The sequence below is a fragment of the Dipodomys spectabilis genome, unplaced genomic scaffold (genome assembly GCF_019054845.1).
Source record: "Dipodomys spectabilis isolate Male_0828 unplaced genomic scaffold, ASM1905484v1 ptg000783l, whole genome shotgun sequence".
Taxonomy (NCBI): Eukaryota; Metazoa; Chordata; class Mammalia; order Rodentia; family Heteromyidae; genus Dipodomys; species Dipodomys spectabilis.
The window spans coordinates 11,394,188-11,412,494 of NW_024871460.1; the positions used below are offsets into that span (position 1 = coordinate 11,394,188).

The 18,307-nt window shown below is 33.9% G+C and overlaps 1 protein-coding gene across 4 annotated transcripts in view; it reads left to right on the top strand.

Moving 5' to 3' along the window:
* The window catches only part of Csmd3 (CUB and Sushi multiple domains 3), a 926,836-nt gene that overhangs the window by 731,289 nt on the left and 177,240 nt on the right, over nucleotides 1-18,307 (top strand). For all 4 annotated transcript variants that reach the window (XM_042673149.1, XM_042673151.1, XM_042673150.1 and 1 more), the window contains one exon: nucleotides 770-886. In XM_042673149.1, coding sequence (XP_042529083.1) covers nucleotides 770-886 — 117 coding nt within the window. The remainder of the gene's footprint in view (nucleotides 1-769; nucleotides 887-18,307) is intronic.

Here is an 18,307-nt window from a genome sequence, read left to right on the forward strand (position 1 = left end):
CACTGTCATTCATAGTCAACATATAGAAATGCTTAATTTAATAGTAGCATGATCAGGACTAGACTTGAGTCTAGTTTCAAAGCCTGGTAGCAAGTAACATAATGTCCTACTTACATATGTCATTTCTCATCACTATAAAAAAGTATACTAATTTCCCATTCTTCACATACGTACTGAAAACAAGATAATGATCTATTACTTTTAGAAATAATATTACAATACCCCATTACTGCACACTATAGAATAATAATTTGAATAATTATGAATATTTGAATGGGGAATTTTCTATTTTTAAAATATTTGAGACTGAACCCAAAGCCTCAAATAGCTAGATCCAATATCACGTTTAGCTGTATAAACTGTATCTACGTGCTTCCATTCCCTGATCCCTATTTGTGCAGAATAAAACATATTTCTAATTTAGAAAAATATTTGAGACTGGAGAAACGTTTTTAAATGTAGAAATAAATTACAAACCTTAAAATCTAGTAATCATTGAAAAAAATAGAGTATGGTGATACATATTTGTAATTGTAATATCAGCACTCAGGAGGCAGAGGTAGGAGAATCCTAGGTTTGAGGCCAGGAAAATGAAACTACAACATGTCTCAAAATACATGGATGGAGAGAGAGAGACTGAGAGAGAGAGAGATTAAAGAGAGAGAGAGAATAAGAGAGATAGTAGATACATAGATAGATGATAAAAGATATTCATGTGTTAACTTTTAAACATGTCATAAAAGCATTATTTTATCACTTTGATTTTTAGCACCTTGTGGGAGTCGTTCAACAGGATCAGAAGGCACTGTTTTATCACCAAACTATCCAAAAAATTACAGTGTGGGACACAATTGTGTTTATTCTATAGCCGTTCCCAAGGAGTTTGGTAAGTAATATTCATCTTACCATTGCTTGTCGCAGACATGCTCGATTTCTTTTCACTGCATACTATTTGGAAAAAAAATTATAAAAATGTCAATTATCCATAAAATGTTTTACTCAGTAATTCTTTTATGATGATAGCTTTGTCATAAAATTTTGAGGTGCTTTAATTCCTTGGAATTAACAGTCAAGTATACAGGTAAACAACAATACAAAAATGAAAACAGGATTGTTTTTAATTTTTAAAAATAAGTACACCCAGCAACTCTTAAAGTGCCTTCATATTAGAATTGAATAAAATGAGCCATCACCAGAGCCTAAAGTAGTAGACTCAGTATAAAATCAAACATAGAACAAAATCACAACAATAACAAAAGCATTTGCAAAACAAACAATCACATATCTCTAGTCTTACAGTTGGCAAAAACAATTCAGGAATATAGGGTTTGTCTAGTTTCTTGGACAGCTACGGATATAAAAAGACAACAAAGGCCATTTCAGCTTGTTTTGTCAACCTGCCAGCCTATTCTCCATTGGCACTAAGAAAGAGCCATGTCCTTTGCTGCCTTCTGTCTCCTGATCACAAGTCTTAGAAGTCATCTATATGCCTTCTAAGGGTTTTGGATCTGAGATCCAGCTGGACCTAAACCAGATTAAATTCCATTTATGCATGTATAGGCAAGGGAAATTTAGTGAGCACCGAAGTATAAGTCTGAAAGTTCATAAACTTCTAGAATTTAGATTTACAGCATTGCAGTGCAATGTGGTAAAGGATTTGTTAAAGCTGTCATGAATGTCTGGGTCTAGATGACTCAGTATTCTAGCAGAAGGACATGGATTTAATCATTAATGCTTGTTGGGTAACATCTTACTTTATCATTCTTGTGCTGCTGAAAAATAAAATAAGCTGATGCTTCCAGTCCAATTTCTAAAAACCAGTTATGACTTATATATCCTCTTTTACTGTCCTTATAGTCAATTCAGAAATCTCCAACTTTACTGAAAGCATTGTCAGTAGAGGTGAAATATTAAACCTTTATTGTTAACATTCAGATAGAAGGATGATGCCAGACTGGCAAGATTTTTCTTTCTGTACTGTGCAAAGCATTTCCTTTCCCTTGCCTTATTTAGTGATTGGCTGAATGAGATTTGAGCTGTTTGGCGTGCTGAGAAGGAAAGTTTAGAAAGAAAATTATATCCTTCACTGGGTTCAACTTTTGCCTTTTGTGCCTAAGACAGTCTTCCCTCTACTAGGATTTATAATCCCCAGATGCCAAACATGTTACCTGGCTACGGACAAAATGCTAGCAATGGTTGTCCAGAAAGCTGCATGACTCTGAGTTCTCTTTGAAAGCTATTCATTTGTTCTCTATCATCTTGGGGAAGCTGGGTGGCCAAAACGATGAGAAAGATATAAATCAACCATCCTATTTTCTGCTGTCTATACATGCTGATCTCCCTGGAGATCATTGACTGAAGTAGCTTTTGTATAGACTCCACAAGAAAAAGGGGGAAAAAAACATACTGAGTAAAATAAAGTAAATTCAAAGATTTTGAAATCATGTAATATTTATTTGAAATGTTATTGTATAATGAGTTCAATCCTCAATGTAAACTTGATACAAAACTGCGGGACATTTTAAAGTATTATTCATTTATTTTAGCAGAAACTATACTTTTTTGGATTTATTGTATTACAACCAACTGCAATTTGATTTATTGGTAATGAAAATGATTTTAGATCTGAAATTTTATCATTTTGAATTCTAATATATATATGTGTATATGCATATATACACACACACACACACACACACACACATATATATATATATACATACACACACATATATACTTATATATATTTATAAACTCTTGGATGCCAATTTTATCTCTCACCTCTTTGTTCTCTGAAAACAGCTATGTAATAGACAAGTTACATAGCCTCCTTGAGCCTAATTCATTTTCTGTAAATGGGAACCATTTGGTCAACAGAGAATAGTTGTAAAGAATAAATGAGATTACATACTCATTAATATTTTACATACTTCATTAAACATTGTGCTTAAGAATTCTAGCTTTTGCAGGCACCAGTGGCTCCTGCTGGTAATCCTAGCTATTCAGGAGGCTGATATCTGAGGATTGCCCTTTGAGCCAGCTTGGGCAGGAAAGATTGTGAGACTCTATTAACGATTAATTGCCTAAAACACTGGAATTGAAGCTGTGGCTCAAGTGGTAGATTGTCAACACTGAGCAAAAGAGCGAAGGGATATTGACCAGGCCCTGAACTCAAGCCCCACTCTGGCACACACAGATTTCTTGGTTTAGAGTCAACCCCAAAATTAGCTCTTTTTTACCTAACAAATCAAAATACTGCTTGAAGCCTTTCTTTCCTCTCTAACAGTGATGCTAACATCATGGGGTTATTTATAATAAAATACCATAATGAGTATGACTGATTGGCACAATACATAATCATACACATACACACATCAGTTCTCATGCACACTCACTTTAGGTTCACATTCCTGTAGAATGTCCCTAGTGCCACCTACTCTCCTCAGAAAGTTGAAATAAAATGACCTTTATGATCACCTCCGACTTGGGTGTTAAAAGTAGCCTGAATAAAACTAACACAATTATTTCTGTTATTTTTTTAAATGATTGTGTTATTTAAAGAAAAAGCATGAGAAGAAATACTTTAAGTTTCCCTTTGCGAATGGAGTTTTACTCATCTGAATCATCCAATAATCCTTTACAAGTTTCTCACAGTATAGTAGTAAAATTAAATAAATACTGATAGCTGACTTCTTCTTACCCTTATCTTCTCAATGAGAGATGAGGTAATCCTATAATGTTCAGTGGCTCTTGACAAATCAAACTCCTGTTTTCCTGCTGATTCATCTCAATCTCAGTTTGTCATAATTCTCTGCTATTGCCATACTGGCCATACTAACCTGTTTCTTACTGCTTTTTGGTATGGCTCTATCACATAGTATTTCTCCTATTTTCTCTGTTCCTTTCCTTTGTTCAAAATTATAATTCTTTCTTTATATCTTGTATAAGTGGATGCTCTTAGAACTTGACTCTTAAATTGTTTTGTGATTGTCTGTTAAATATGCTCAGTTTGTTCACAGCAATTGCATTTTGAACAGGAGTTACAGTTCCAAAATAGTTATGTAAAGAGAAAATCATATATAATCAACGTTATTGATGCAAGATTTTTTTTTACTCATGGGAGATAATCTGCATGACTTTCCATATATTCACATAGTCTTTCTGGAAGATTAATGGAATATTTTTCTAAATGTAGAAATTCAGATGAGTCCTTTAAAAAGATACTAGATGAGCTAGTTGTGTTTTATAGGTTATATCAAATTATGTGTTTTTTAAAAAAAATTTTCGTAATGTAAAGTTGAATTCAACTAAATTTAAAATGTTGATACTGTGCTTCCTGATTTATTGAGTACATATTATTTTGCTCCATTTCTACTTTTCTATTTTTCTGGATAAGAGAATGTAGGCTCTTACTATTTGCATAAGTGCTTTTATATATAATTTAAACTTTATATATGAGATTCAGCTAGCACTGAAAGAATACTAGTGGTTTTATTTCCCTAACAAAAAAAGGGATTGATTGAATTCCAATCACTATCGTTTTACTAAATTCCTTCCATAATATTAAACAAATGCATTTGACTTTTATAATTAAACAATAATTAATAAAATTTGAATTTTCTTTCCACTTCCAAGTTTTAATCATAAGTTGATATCCATTTTTGGTTTGGTTGTTAAATATTTATGCATTATTTTAAAGTGCTGAAGCATGAAACCAGATTTATTTTAACTTTGTTGTAGAATTGGTACTTTAGAATGTGGTCATTTTCAGGGAGAAAATACTTTATTAATGCACACATACGCCCAAAGCACAAGGATCTTAAGTTGTATTGCAGAGAAGTGGAAATTGGGGCTGAAGAAATAAAATTAGAAATAAGATATTAGCCAATGGATCAGAGAATACTGTTTGTTTTGTTGATTTTTTTCCTGGGATTGAAGATGCTAATGTATTTTAAATTAAAGTGCAGTGAAGAAGACTCCATTGAGAGGATAAAGGTGAATATTTGGGATAAATCAACTGTTAGTAGAACATGGATTTTCCAAAACTATGAGTTTATTTGTAATTCAGGATAAAGGATTTATAATTAGTAACAATTAATTTCATATCGAATTAGTTTCATGTGGTATGTGACTGTTGGATTTCTCATCCTTATCAATTTTCTGATGCCCATTTCTCTTCTGTGACCCCTGAGAATATTCTGTGGAAGAAGGTATAGTAAAGCTACTTTAGAAAAGTGCTACCAACTCAATGGATGAAGACAATGGGCGTTGATAGTGCATTTTGGAAGCCATATGCCTAAAACTAAGGTGTTCTCTTCTTAGCCTCTTCGTATCTTCTGATGGCTGCAAGCAATCCTAAATTGTGATCTGTGTTCACAAATCATTTTAGGAACCCTGTGTGACTAGCTGGTTTATATATGGCTGTTTTCTTCCCTTCTTATGACAACACCATTGACTACATTTACAGCCAGTTTCTTGTTATCTTGATCCTTAGGTTATTATACCTACATGGACCTTGTTTTTAAATATGATGATATTCTGAACTTTCAGGTTAAACTGTGTTTGGGATGACTAATGAACCTACCACAGTAGATATCTATTGGGTATCTGGATATTCTTATGCCAGAAATCTTAATTTTAATTTAAAATATCTTCACATAAGTTTATAAATATGAAGATGATTAGGCATGCTTGCATAATGGGTTCTAATTTTACATATCCAGTTTTTCATGATAATGCATTATGTTCAGAGTCACTCCTTTCATCTTTCTGCCCCCTCCCACCTACCAATTTCTCCTACATTGTCACATTAAGTGACTATATTTGTTCACTAATACCTATTCTCATTCCTTCATTCCTCATCCATTAATCTGCATTCAGGGATTGAAATTATTTTGTTCTGTGTGTATTTGCCTTTTAAATATATACAGCTGGGCTTTTCCTTGTTTATCTATCTATGTGTGTGCTTTTTAAAATGACTCTTTAACTAATCTTTATCTAATTTATGTGCAGTTATCTGTCTTTATAATTAATTCAGTAATTGATTGTGACTAAGTTCTCCAATATTTTAGTAACTAAGTATTTAAGGCCCTTTCTGTATGCTCACTAGATGTATAAGTAGTATTATTGATATTTTATTTTTCCTGGTGTGAAATTTTCAGTAATGAGTGACCCTTCTGAAGATGATCAGTAAAGGTGATTTAGCTTGTTTTTTTTTTTTTTTTTTTTGTCGGTCGTGGGGCTTAAACTCTGGGTTTGGGCAGCTCAAGGCGAAAGCTCTACCTCTTGAGCTACAACAATATTTCCAGTTTTCTAGTGATTTATTGGAGATCAGAGTCTCACAGTCTTTCCTGCCCGGGCTGGCTTTGAACCGTGATCCTCAGATGTCAGCCTCCTGAATAGCTAGGATTACAGGCATGAGCCACTAGTGCATCATGAGCCACTGGTACTTCATTTTTTAACATTACAGTTGCTTCAAAATCAATGGCACTCTTTTGTAAATACTAAATTTATTCAGTGGGGACAAACAGTTTTCAAAACATACATGTTCATTCAATATTGGCACTTACTATTGATCATCACTTGTTAGATTTGTAGCAATTGATAAGAAAGCTTCTAGGTATTCAATCTGTTTTTATTTTAATGTCATTAAGCAGAAGTGAATTGCTTCTTTTGTGCTTATAAGAAAGAAAACCATCATTTTTTGAGCATATGATTTTTATATCACAACATCCAAAAGTACACCAAATCTGTTTCTCTAATTTGCTTTAAAAATGATGGTTTAGATAAAAGTCTCAATATAATATATTAGAAATGATTAGACTTCATTTAATAAATCTGCAAAGATAATGGGCACACTCTTTTTTTTATAAATAATGACTATCATTTGTACACAGCAAGTAAGGGGAAATATACTAAAATATTTTACTTAAAGGAATATATTCAAACACATAAAGTTAAATTCTTATCAAGAAAACTGCAAATATAGACTCAAATGTGCAACAGAATAATAAAATAAATTTTGACATTCAATATTATCACATGTAATCTATAATTTTAATGAAGATGTGACTATATATATTTATATTTGTAGTTACATTATTTGATTCTTAAGTATAACATAAGCATGAAATATGGATTTAGCTTTTAGTTGTATTTGTTCAAAATGCATCTATTCCCTTACCCTCTAGGCAAATTTACCTGTATACCTAGAAGCAAGATTCCATATATCCCCACTTCTATTATCTGGATGATTTATCATTCTGAAATTCATATGTTAGAAACTCTCTTAAGAAAACTGTACAGGGTTTCTAACTCAAGACTTTATGTTGTAGGTAGATGCTTTACCACTTGAGCCACATTCCAGGCACTTTCTGCTTATTACTATTCAGCTAGATAAAGTTTTATATTTTTATCCATTTAGGCCTGCAAAATGTTTCTTTTACATAAGCACCAATATCCTTTCGTCCATCCTTTCCTTCTTGCTCCCCTCACCCTCTTTCTCTTTCTCTCTCTTCTCTCTTTCTCTTTCTCTTTCTTTTTTTTCTTTCCTTCCTTCCCTCCCTCCCTCCTGTCTCTGTCTCTGTCTCTCTCTTTCTTGCAATTAGAAGCACATATTATGAGGAATGAGGTGCATGCCGTGTTATCTAGTCTGGAATTCAAGAGTGCACGGAATCTGTCTCAGTACTATAGTTACAATGCAAATGAAAATATGTGTTGCCGGGCGTAGGTTGACTCATGCCTGTAATCCTAGCTACTCAGGAGGCTGAGATCTGAGGAATACTATTCAAAGCCAGCCCGGGGAAGGAAAGTCCATGAGGCTCTTACCTTCAATTAACCACCAGAAAGCCGGAATTGGCGCTGTGGCTCAAGAGCTAGAGTGTTAGCCTTGAGCTGAAGAGCTGAGGGACAGCACCCAGGCCAAGTTCAAGCCACATAACTGAAAAAAAAAAGTGCTTTATTGATTATATTTTGGTTAACTATGAAGGAAGTGGCTTTTAGAGATGTTTATCTCATAAGAGACAACTTTGGGTATGGAAACGTTTCCATTGGCTTTTCTACATGACTATATGATTGACTCTGACTTCAGGGTCTGGACAAACAAGTAGCTGGACCTGTTAACTAGAACACTGGCACTGATCTTTAGATCCCTTACCTAGGATGGATTGGTTGTAGTATTAAAACTCATATGTCTCTAGAGTTCAAGCTTATAATAAGTCATAATATAAGACTGAAGTATACAAACTTGATTTACTATTTAGTCTATTAATCCCCAAAAGCTCCCGTTTGCTAATATTTCCAAAAGAAGGTGGCCTAATGCAATGTCTGACTAAGAACTCAGAATAAGTAAGTGTTATATATCAGAGAATATTAGTTTGGCTCCGACATGTAAGTAGTTATAATATTTTACTTAGCAAAGATTACTAAATATTATGCTTATACTACCCAAGGCAGAAGAGGCCTGAGTTTGGAGGGTCAGAGACTCAGGGCCCCTGAAAGATGCATTTCCATGAGAGCCTAGTGTTGTAGATATGAATTGACACTGTAAACACAATCTGAGATGAGGTTGATAAAGAGAATTTCTTATGTTAAAGGTCTATAGGCAGTCCACAAGCTATCCTGAATGAACCAGAGACTCCCTAAGGTGTGAGAGGAAGTTATTGAGATCTCTACACTAAAGCAGTTTCTTAGAGAAAATGGCAGTGATATTACAATTTTGAAAGTATCTTGAATCATTTTCTGTTGGATAATTTGCTGTTGTCATTATAAGTTGGTATAAGTTAAATTATGAATGAGGAATTTGATTTCCTCAAATGTTTTAAGCTAGTTCTAAAATTATGATACTGTGAGGGACACTAATTGTTTCTTGGCATTATAAGGCTTGGTGTGGTATGACTGACAAAACATTCTCTGGAATATATCTGAGATACAGAGGCCTGATGTTATGTATGGGCCAATGGAATTTATTCTGTTTGTGGGCTCTTTTGTAATGATGTTGGGGTATTAAATGTGAGAAATGAATATACATGGAAGATAATGACATCAGAGTGATTTTCTTATCTGTGCTTCCTCAAAAGGTTGGATGTTGTTCCCATCTTTTTTTTTTCGTTGCAGAATTCGCAGTTGCTAGGCTACTAAGTACCCAAGAGTTAGCCAGTTAAGTCAAAGCATTTCCTTTTAAATAGAAAGCAAAAAGGCATTATTGCATCGTTGCTATCACCGAAGTTGAAAACTAAATATATTTTGAAATAGACACTAACCAGAACATGTGACTGTAATCAATTATAGCAGGATATTTACCAGTTTAGACTAGAAAAAGTCATTTCAACAATATTCATTGCTAGACTTCAAATGGATAGACAATAGTTTTTCACCATTTGGCACCATTCATTTTCCCCCCACATTTAACAAAAACCAAATGAAATTTTAAACTGGAGAGATAGTTATGATAATCATCTCCCTTTTTTACATTTTTGCCAGAGCTTCTATAAACACCAAGGCATATTTTTGGCAATACAATAATTCTGATGATTAAGGTGAGGAATACTCCCATGTAGATAATTTTATATTTCATAAATCTTTTAGCTTACAGGATATGCCTTATTTAAAGTTAGTAATATTTCTAAATAATCTTCTGTACCAATTAAGACTAAAAGTTTTCCAGTTAGTGCAGCTCAATATGTTTCAAAAATCCATACATGTAACATATGTACAGATAGAAAAAAAAGATCTCAAACTAACAATTTTATGTTATAAAATTTGTGATAAATGTTGGATTTCTAATTGGATCACACTGGTAGTTCTACATCAAATTTACTTTCCTCAATTCGTATGTAAATTTTATTTCCCTTTCCTTTTTCTTTTTGGTGTGTGTGTGTGTGTGTGTGTGTGTGTGTGTGTGTGTGTGTGTGTGTTTTAGTTTTTCTTTTATTTTCACTAATTGAGTTATTATACTAGTTATTAGTTATTATATTGGTTATCTTTTGTTCCTCTTTATGTTCTGTCTTCCACACTCCAATAACTAACAAGAGACTTCAGGATGTTTCCTTAAGGAATTAGTTGCTATGTTTTGTCCACATGTCATAGTTAAAGTTTAGCTTGAATAAACTCCTTTGGTTGCAAAAATGTTTTTCTCTATAAACCAGAATATCAAGATCATTCTTTCAAGGATGTATGCAACTATATTAACAAAGCCATCTTATGTGGTCTTCTTAAGATAGTTGCTTTTAGGAATTTAGAGCTTAACAATTGAAGTAATAAGGTGGCCTTCAACATAATTGGCTACCTAATGAGCTCATGTAGTGTACAATTATCAACATCTGCTGCATATTCTGTAAAGAGAGATAGTGCCTAGATGATACACACAACCAAAAGTCATGATTTAAGAATCAGTCCTCTGAATCTAACATTAATCATAGTGTGCACCATATCAAAACCTAAATTCAGTATAGGCCACAAAGACACCCAGGCTATGACGTACATTACAGGCTTACTTTAAAGTAGACTCAACTCTTGTTTCCAAATGTTCCTAGCATATTACAACTTCTGGGTTACTTTAATAAAATTTATGATAAAGGTTCAGTAGAATTTGCCAAATGCAGTACCAAGCAGAACAGCCCAACATACGAGTTTGCCAGGAGGTAACCTAGCTATTTACAGAGATACATTATGAGAAACTCCTGGTTGTCATCTTCATTTCTGAGACATTCCACTGCTTGCATCTATCTTTGTCATCATTGTAAGGTTGATTTGGATTCTGAGACTGATAACATCATAAAAAATTTGTTATTCATATAGAAGGATATTTGGAGAGATTAAGGAAAAGCTCAAACCAGGTAAGAAAGGCCTGAGTTGGTAAGAAAAGGAGTCCAGTTTTGGAGTTTTGTTCTGGCTCTGTTCCAGGGGTGGTATTGGATGAATGCTCCTATTTGTAGAACAGAATTTACATGATTTAAACTTCCTACTGTTACCAAAGGGAGAGAATTTCAGGTTTCCTAATCAGCTCACCATCCACAAAACAGAGAATAGAGAGTAGAGGAGTTTGAAATGATTAGTAATCAAATGTCACAAATGATTTCAAAATTTACTATGAGCTATAATTCATAAATGTATTTATATATGGTATCAATTGATATAGTCCTTATACACCAGATCTTTCTGTTTTCATTATTTACATATGCTTGTTACACTTCAAAGTTATTTCCTTTCAATTTGCAGTAAAATGGCTATAATAAGCTCTAGAATGTGATCAAATAAGTGTCCAATGATCTGCTAGGGTCACATGAGGAATGTCTCTTTCCTTCAGTGTATAATGAGTTGCAATGTGGATATTTCACATTTTAATAATTTCTAAAGCAGTCATTGGATTCAGTTGTGATTAATAATTCAGAAGATAGCTCTGGAAAATATTCTTCAGGGATATATAGCTAGATTGTTTAGGTGGTGGTGATGTTTCTCCATGCTGGTCTTGAAACATATGTCTCTTTTATTACTTGTTTCACATGACCATCATTTCAATTGTGCCATAAAATTGTTTCATGCCAGTTGGCATCAGATTGCTGAAGTTAGTGGTGAAGTAAGGTTTAAAATCCTCAATAATGAACTCACTAAACAGATAATAAGAAAGGTTATAAGGAATAGGAGAAAACACAATTAACTAGCAGTCCAAATGTTGTGTTTGGCCTCCAATAGACTATGGAAACCTTAGGGTGTTCAAGCCTTCTGTCCTTATTTTTTTTGATATGTAAAAAGTAGAATTTGCATCCATGGATCTGAATAGTTAAGTAAATATATGTAATCTGCTTTTAACTTCAAAGAGAAGTAAGATTTAGGGAAATACCAGTAATCTAACTCACCGAAGTCCATGGATTTGTATAATGTCAGTGAAGGTCAAAGATATGTAAGTTCATTGCTAATGGCTCATGCCTGAAATCCTTTCTTCACAGAGGCTGAGAGCCAGGGATTTCAGTATGTAGTCAGCTACACAGAAAAGTCCATTCCATTCTTAACTTCAATTCACTAAGCAAAAACTGGAAGTAGAGCTGTAGCCTTTGTGGTACAATGTCAACTTTGAGAGAAAAACTCAGTATAAAAATAAGGCCCTATGTTCTAGCCCCAGTACTAGTATGAATCTGGGCGCACGCACTCATACACATTACTTTTGACTATACATATTAATTCTGAATCTTCTACAAAATTCAAATGAGTTACTTTACAATGCTATGTAACATCATTTTTATGTTCTTTCTCCCCCCCCCCCCCCACACACACCTTTTTGGTGTTTTGAATCTTCTGATGGTTAGTTTTACTTGTGTTCACTGCTGTTCATGGAAGGGCCATGAAATTGATTTTTAACTTGAGTTTCAAACTGTTACTTAGCTCCAAATTTTTTTTTTTAGTAAACCTGAATACGTATAGGGAACTCCATTACTTGTAAATTTTTACTGTAAAATGGTTAGCTTTCCCGTTATGAAGTTAATGTGTGAGAAAAACCCGAAACAATGGAAAAGAAAAAAAGAAAAGCTACATTTCTCTGCCTGTGTATGCATTACAATCTCTGAAAAACTGGTTTTGTTTTGTTTGTTTGTTTGTTTTTGAGAAATCATGACATGCACCTTTTTTTGCATCATCCTGTCACACAGAATGGCATCTACAGTATTTCAGACTATGGCAGATTAAAGATAGAAGGTAAATGATTCGTGAAACACACCGTGTGTTGCAGACAGAAGCTTTTGCAAACTCAGAATCATCATACTTTTTTGGCACTTGGCTGCCAATGGTATTGTGTTGTTCAGCTGTTAATGCTGAGCTACTGGTGTTTATCATTGAAATACAGATTGCTTTGCTCTCTGGATGAGTTCTAGAATTTTTCTGCTAGACACCTAACAAAATACCATTTTTATTTTCAGATAATTTACTTTTAACTTCAGTAAAGTATATCACAAGTAGGTGTACTGATTATTGTGAGGTATGTAGACAAACAGTAGCAACAATACAGTATAGATGTGCCACGCCGGTCCCTGTGTTAAGAGAGAGATTTAAATAGTGTTCTCCTACTCTTATCTTATACAAACTTATTATTTCAACACAGCTGCTTTGCTAGGAAGGGAAAATCTGAAAACAGGTGTATAACTGGAGCAGTTTCCAAATTTACTGAGACTATGTAATCTTCTAACAAACCAAATTAATATCAGATTTTTATCTATCATGGTACATCTCTTAGCAATGTTTTACATAGGAAATAAATTGTATGTAAATATATCTACATATAATGTATGTATGTATTAAAATTAAGATTTTCCAATTTAGAGACAGGTCATCTAAAACCAGTTATCTGAACATCAATAGTAAGAAATGTTAGACACTACAGCGAAATGAAGAGCCAGGTCTTCTTGAAGCACTTAAATGAAAAAGTTGTCAAACATATCTTTGTCCAAACAAATAAATTTGACTCCCAACATTTTTTTCTGTATTTAGTTTAAAAATATGGAAATGTACTGACTTGTTTTCCATCTTCATCTCTTTGCTCCTCCTCACTAATTTTTTATGAAAATGTGATGTTAATAATTATAACCCTGTGGGTAGAGATTTATGGGATACTGATTTTAAGTGTCAATTATTTACTAATTTGATCTGGTATTTATTCAGATACTAAGCAAATTTCTTGCTTTGAGCTAGAATCTGAGCATAAAGGCTATGCAAACCTATTTGTAATTATGGGATTATAAGGAGGAGGGAGGAAGCAGAGGAAATGGTAGAGGGTGAATAGCACTGAAATACATTGTATCTATGAGTAACTATGGCATATCACAACTCACCACAAGAGATTGTGTAATGGGACATAGCCAAGATGTAGAAAGTGAGAGTAAGCCAAAGGATCAATATGATTTACAATTACATGTGCATGTGGATAATGCTGAGGTAAAACTCTTTTGAACATATTAAAAGATAAATGGCAGGAATGTGAAATAGATCATGTATAGAGAAGGCACTAATGATAGGGTGAACACATAGAGTGAAGGAGAGTGAATATGTTAAAATAAACTGTAAGTGCATACATGAGGATGGAGAAAGTTGAGTTTGTTGAGAAAGGTTTGGGAAGGGAAGAAGGGCCATGAGGGAGACAAATCTGATTAAGACATAACTTCCTGTATTTGTGGAACTGTTAAAACAAAACTTCATTGTACAACTAACTGACACTGATAAAAATGTGGAGGAAAAGAAAAAAATGGCCATGGTACCTTATAAATACGTTAGAAACAATAGCAAGGAGAAAAAACCACTTGTGTCCCTATCTTGGAGTTCATTTCACTTAACATCGTCTTATCTGACCTGTTCTGCTTGTCCCAGACATATACTAGTTATTGCAAATAAGGAAACCATGAGACCTATGTTTCTTTGGGCCTGGCTTACTTCACTTAATATAATTTTTTCCCAAGTCTTTCCATTTCCTAACAAATGGGGCAATGCCATTCTTTCTTATGGAGGTATAGAATTCTATTTTTGTTGCTTTGTATGACCCTCTCCCCACGGTATAACCCCTGTTTTCACTGTATTTGATGTTGGTATAATTTGGGGAGGCGAAGGGAAAAAACAAATTTTTTAAATTGGGTTATAGATTGACCCATTGCAACAATGAAATGTAGAAGACACTATATTGAAAAATGAACTTTACTACTTAGGCAGGGGTGGTGTAGCTGAGGAGGTGGGAGGGAAGGGTTGGAATGGTAGGGGAAAAACAAAGGAGGAGGCAACAATTCTGGATAAGAAATGAACTCATTACCTTGCTCATGTAACTGTAACCCCTCTGTACAGTACTTTCACAATAAAAAAATTAAAAATTGAAAAAAGAAAATGGCCGTATAAACAATGGTTTCTGTATTTCAGGAAATCACTGGAAAGTAATTAGTTAATTGAACAATTTACTTAAGAATCTGGAAATGTCTATATAGTTTGGAAATTGTAGTTTGTGAGTGTTTTATGGAAAAAAATCAAGGAGGAGACCTAAGGTAGACTAGGACTGATTTGGGAAACAGGATAGCAATGTCAGAAACATCTTCTATCTGATCAGACAGATTGTGACCGGAGTTGTAGACAGTGTGCCATAGTTTTCTGGGTGGAAAGTGGATTCTTATGAAAACTCCTGAAATTCTCTAGCCACCCAGCCCTTTTACTAGATTTTCTATTTAGCGTCTAAAGGAGTAGCTCTTCTCCTAGAATCAGTTCTGTCTGGATTCTGCTCATGTTCTACTGTTAAAAGACAGTGTGAGTGACTGGTAAGTAAAATTAAGTGACCTTAAACACACACACACACACACACACACACACACACACACACAGAATATGACCATAAGTTCTCATAATAAGCATGTATGGTAAGGGAAAATTAGAGAACGCTGAAGAACAATGGACAAACCAATTCTATATGAAATTGCTGTAGGATCACAACTGAAGGAAGAGTAGTTTAAAATACAGGCCTGGGCACTGAAAGAATAAAAGAATATAAAGCAAAGATGTGAGCAAGCCTTCTGCACAGCTTGCTTATATCTGGGTGACAGGAAGAATAGCTGTTGTAGAGCCAGTTAAAAAAGGGAGGAAATACTGTAAGGGAAGATGCTGATGAATGAGAGGTATTTGACAGGGAATAGAGGAGTGGTATCCTACTGTTTAATGATATTCATGTCTCAAGAGAAATAGCAACAGATGTAAAAACATGAATAGAAATGAGTAATTGAAATCACAGAGGCATGAGACTTGATGCAAGAAACCTTCTGATGACAGCATTTGAGATAGGAACACACAGTGTAATCCCCGCCTTTATAGGTGCAGAAAAGTCCATGGTCAGCTAACTGAGGTAAATTTAAACTTCAGATGGTTGACTCATATTAATTCCCACTTATCAAAAACCCAAGGGGAATGATGTATAAATCCTGATGCCAACTGACTGATGAATTGTGAAAGAATATCCAAGAAGTGTCAGTTCTGGCTCTGTGCCTAGAAGCTTTCATGTTGGTAGAGAGATCTACATGTTGAAGAAGTAAATATAATTCCTTATCAAATTATACATCAAAAGCTTAGTGACATTTAAGGACATGTTACAAAGGAACTTGATGTACTTATGGGAAATAACTATCAAAATACTAGAGTTGGGAGAAATAATTCCAGAATTCACTAAACCAACCACTACCAAAAATTTTAAATGCTGTTTTCATATGAGTAAACGCAGAAACAGAAAATATTTTTAAAATGTAAAATGTATCCTCTGCCTCTGGAAAGCTTAGTCTTCTGGTTTCTTTTCTCTAAACCTTGTCAAATCATTTAATATACTATTAATATTTATTCTCTCTCTGTCTCTTTTTCCCTTTCACTCTATCTTTCTCTGTATATTTAGCTGAGCCTATTTTTATAAGTTGAAGTGAAATGAAAGTATTGCAATAATATGCCATTTCATCATAGTCAGAGTCCATATTTTTATAGCTACTAAGATCCAATAACTTGATTTATTTTCAAACATTAAAAAAAATCCTAGGTAGACATTGGTAGTAATACAAGTAATCCTACCTACTCAGGATCCAGGTTTAAAGTCAGCCCAGGCAAGAAAGTCTGTGAGACTCTTATCTCCAATGAACTACCAAAAAGCCAAAAGTGGAACTGTGGCTCAAGTTGTAAAGCAGTAGTAGCCTTGTCCAAAATAGCACAAGGATAGTAGTAACCAGCTCCTAATTTAAAGCTCCAGGAAACACACTCTATCTTATTCTCTCTCTCTCTGTCTCTCTGTCTGTCTCTCCCCGTTTCTCTGTCTCTATCTCTCTGTCTCTCTCTATTTCTCTCCCTTTTCCATTGTATATTTGTGGACTGTACAAATGACTGGATTAATGAATGAATCAAAAACTTATTTATCTTAAATGAAAATGATGCCATAGTTATTAAATGAAGTTAATAATTTCTACTAAGAAAATATTTGCTCTGCTAACCCCAGTCTAATTTTTATTTCCTCCTTCCTTTACTCCCTCCCTCCATTCCTCTTTCCTTTCCTCTTTCTTTTGAGTTCTACTTGGATTTGAACTAAGGGCCTCCTGCTGGCCAAGCAGACACTCTACCAACTGAAGTATTTCCTCAGCCCATTTTATTTTAGTTATTTCTAGATAAAGTTTTGCATTTTTGCCCAGCTTCAGATCACTCACCTCCTATTTATGGCCTTCTGAGTAGTTGAGATTACAATTATGATGTACTATGTTTGGCTTCATTGGCATGCTATCTAAATAATTTTTTGTCTCAGCAGGCTGAAGCTGTGCTTCACATCTCCACCTCCTAAATAGTTGGGCAGTGTAACATTTCTTAAATTAAGCTACCTTAATATCTTAAGGGATTTCTTTTTTTTTTTTCATTGCTTTTTTTTTTTTGTGAGAATACCTTACAGAGGGGTTACAATTACATGGGCAAGATAACGAGTACATTTCTTGTCAAGCACTGTTGCCTCCTCTTTGTTTCCCCTTCCCATACAAGGGATTTCTTATGATTGCCTTTTGCAAATAACATATCCATTTATTTTGCTTATAATAATCTATTTATCTATATTGATTACTGATTAAAAGCTTTGTTATACAGGAGTTATGAAAAAGACTGAAACGAGAATAGCATGTGTTAAAAATTCAGGTGAATAATTAAAGTTTCAATTTTTTCCGTATATATTTTTATTGTAAAAATACTGTACAGAGGGGTTATAGTTATATGAGTAGGGTAATGAGTACATTTCCTATCGAGCATTGTTACCTCCTCCTTTGTTTTTCCCCTACCTTCTCTTCCTTCCCTACCTCCCCAACTCCTCCCCCAACTGAAATTGTAAAGTTCATTTTCAACATAATTTTTTGACTTCAGTTTATCTGAGAAAAAATCTGAACTTCCTTAACATTCTATAAAAATAATGAAATTGGTGTGAAATAATTTAGAGCATTTAGTTCAGAACTTAGTTCATACAGAATACTTGATTCAATTTAGCTTTATTAAATTTATAAAAATACCACCTCTCAGATATTTGTTTTTCATTTGTTCTCTATTATATTTCCTACTTTACAATTCAAAAGACAGACTAGAATTTGTCCAAATATTATAGAAGATAGATTTTTATAGTTACAAATATTACAACGATGTAAGTAAATCATAGTGGAATAAGTATTTCCTTTCACTATTCTATGCTGCTGTGAGTAGTGCATCAGTTGTTTACACTGGTGTGATGGTAAATAAAAACACAACTCTGTTTTTAATTGATCATGTAGTCCTGTTTATTCAAGGGAATTAGCTTATTGAA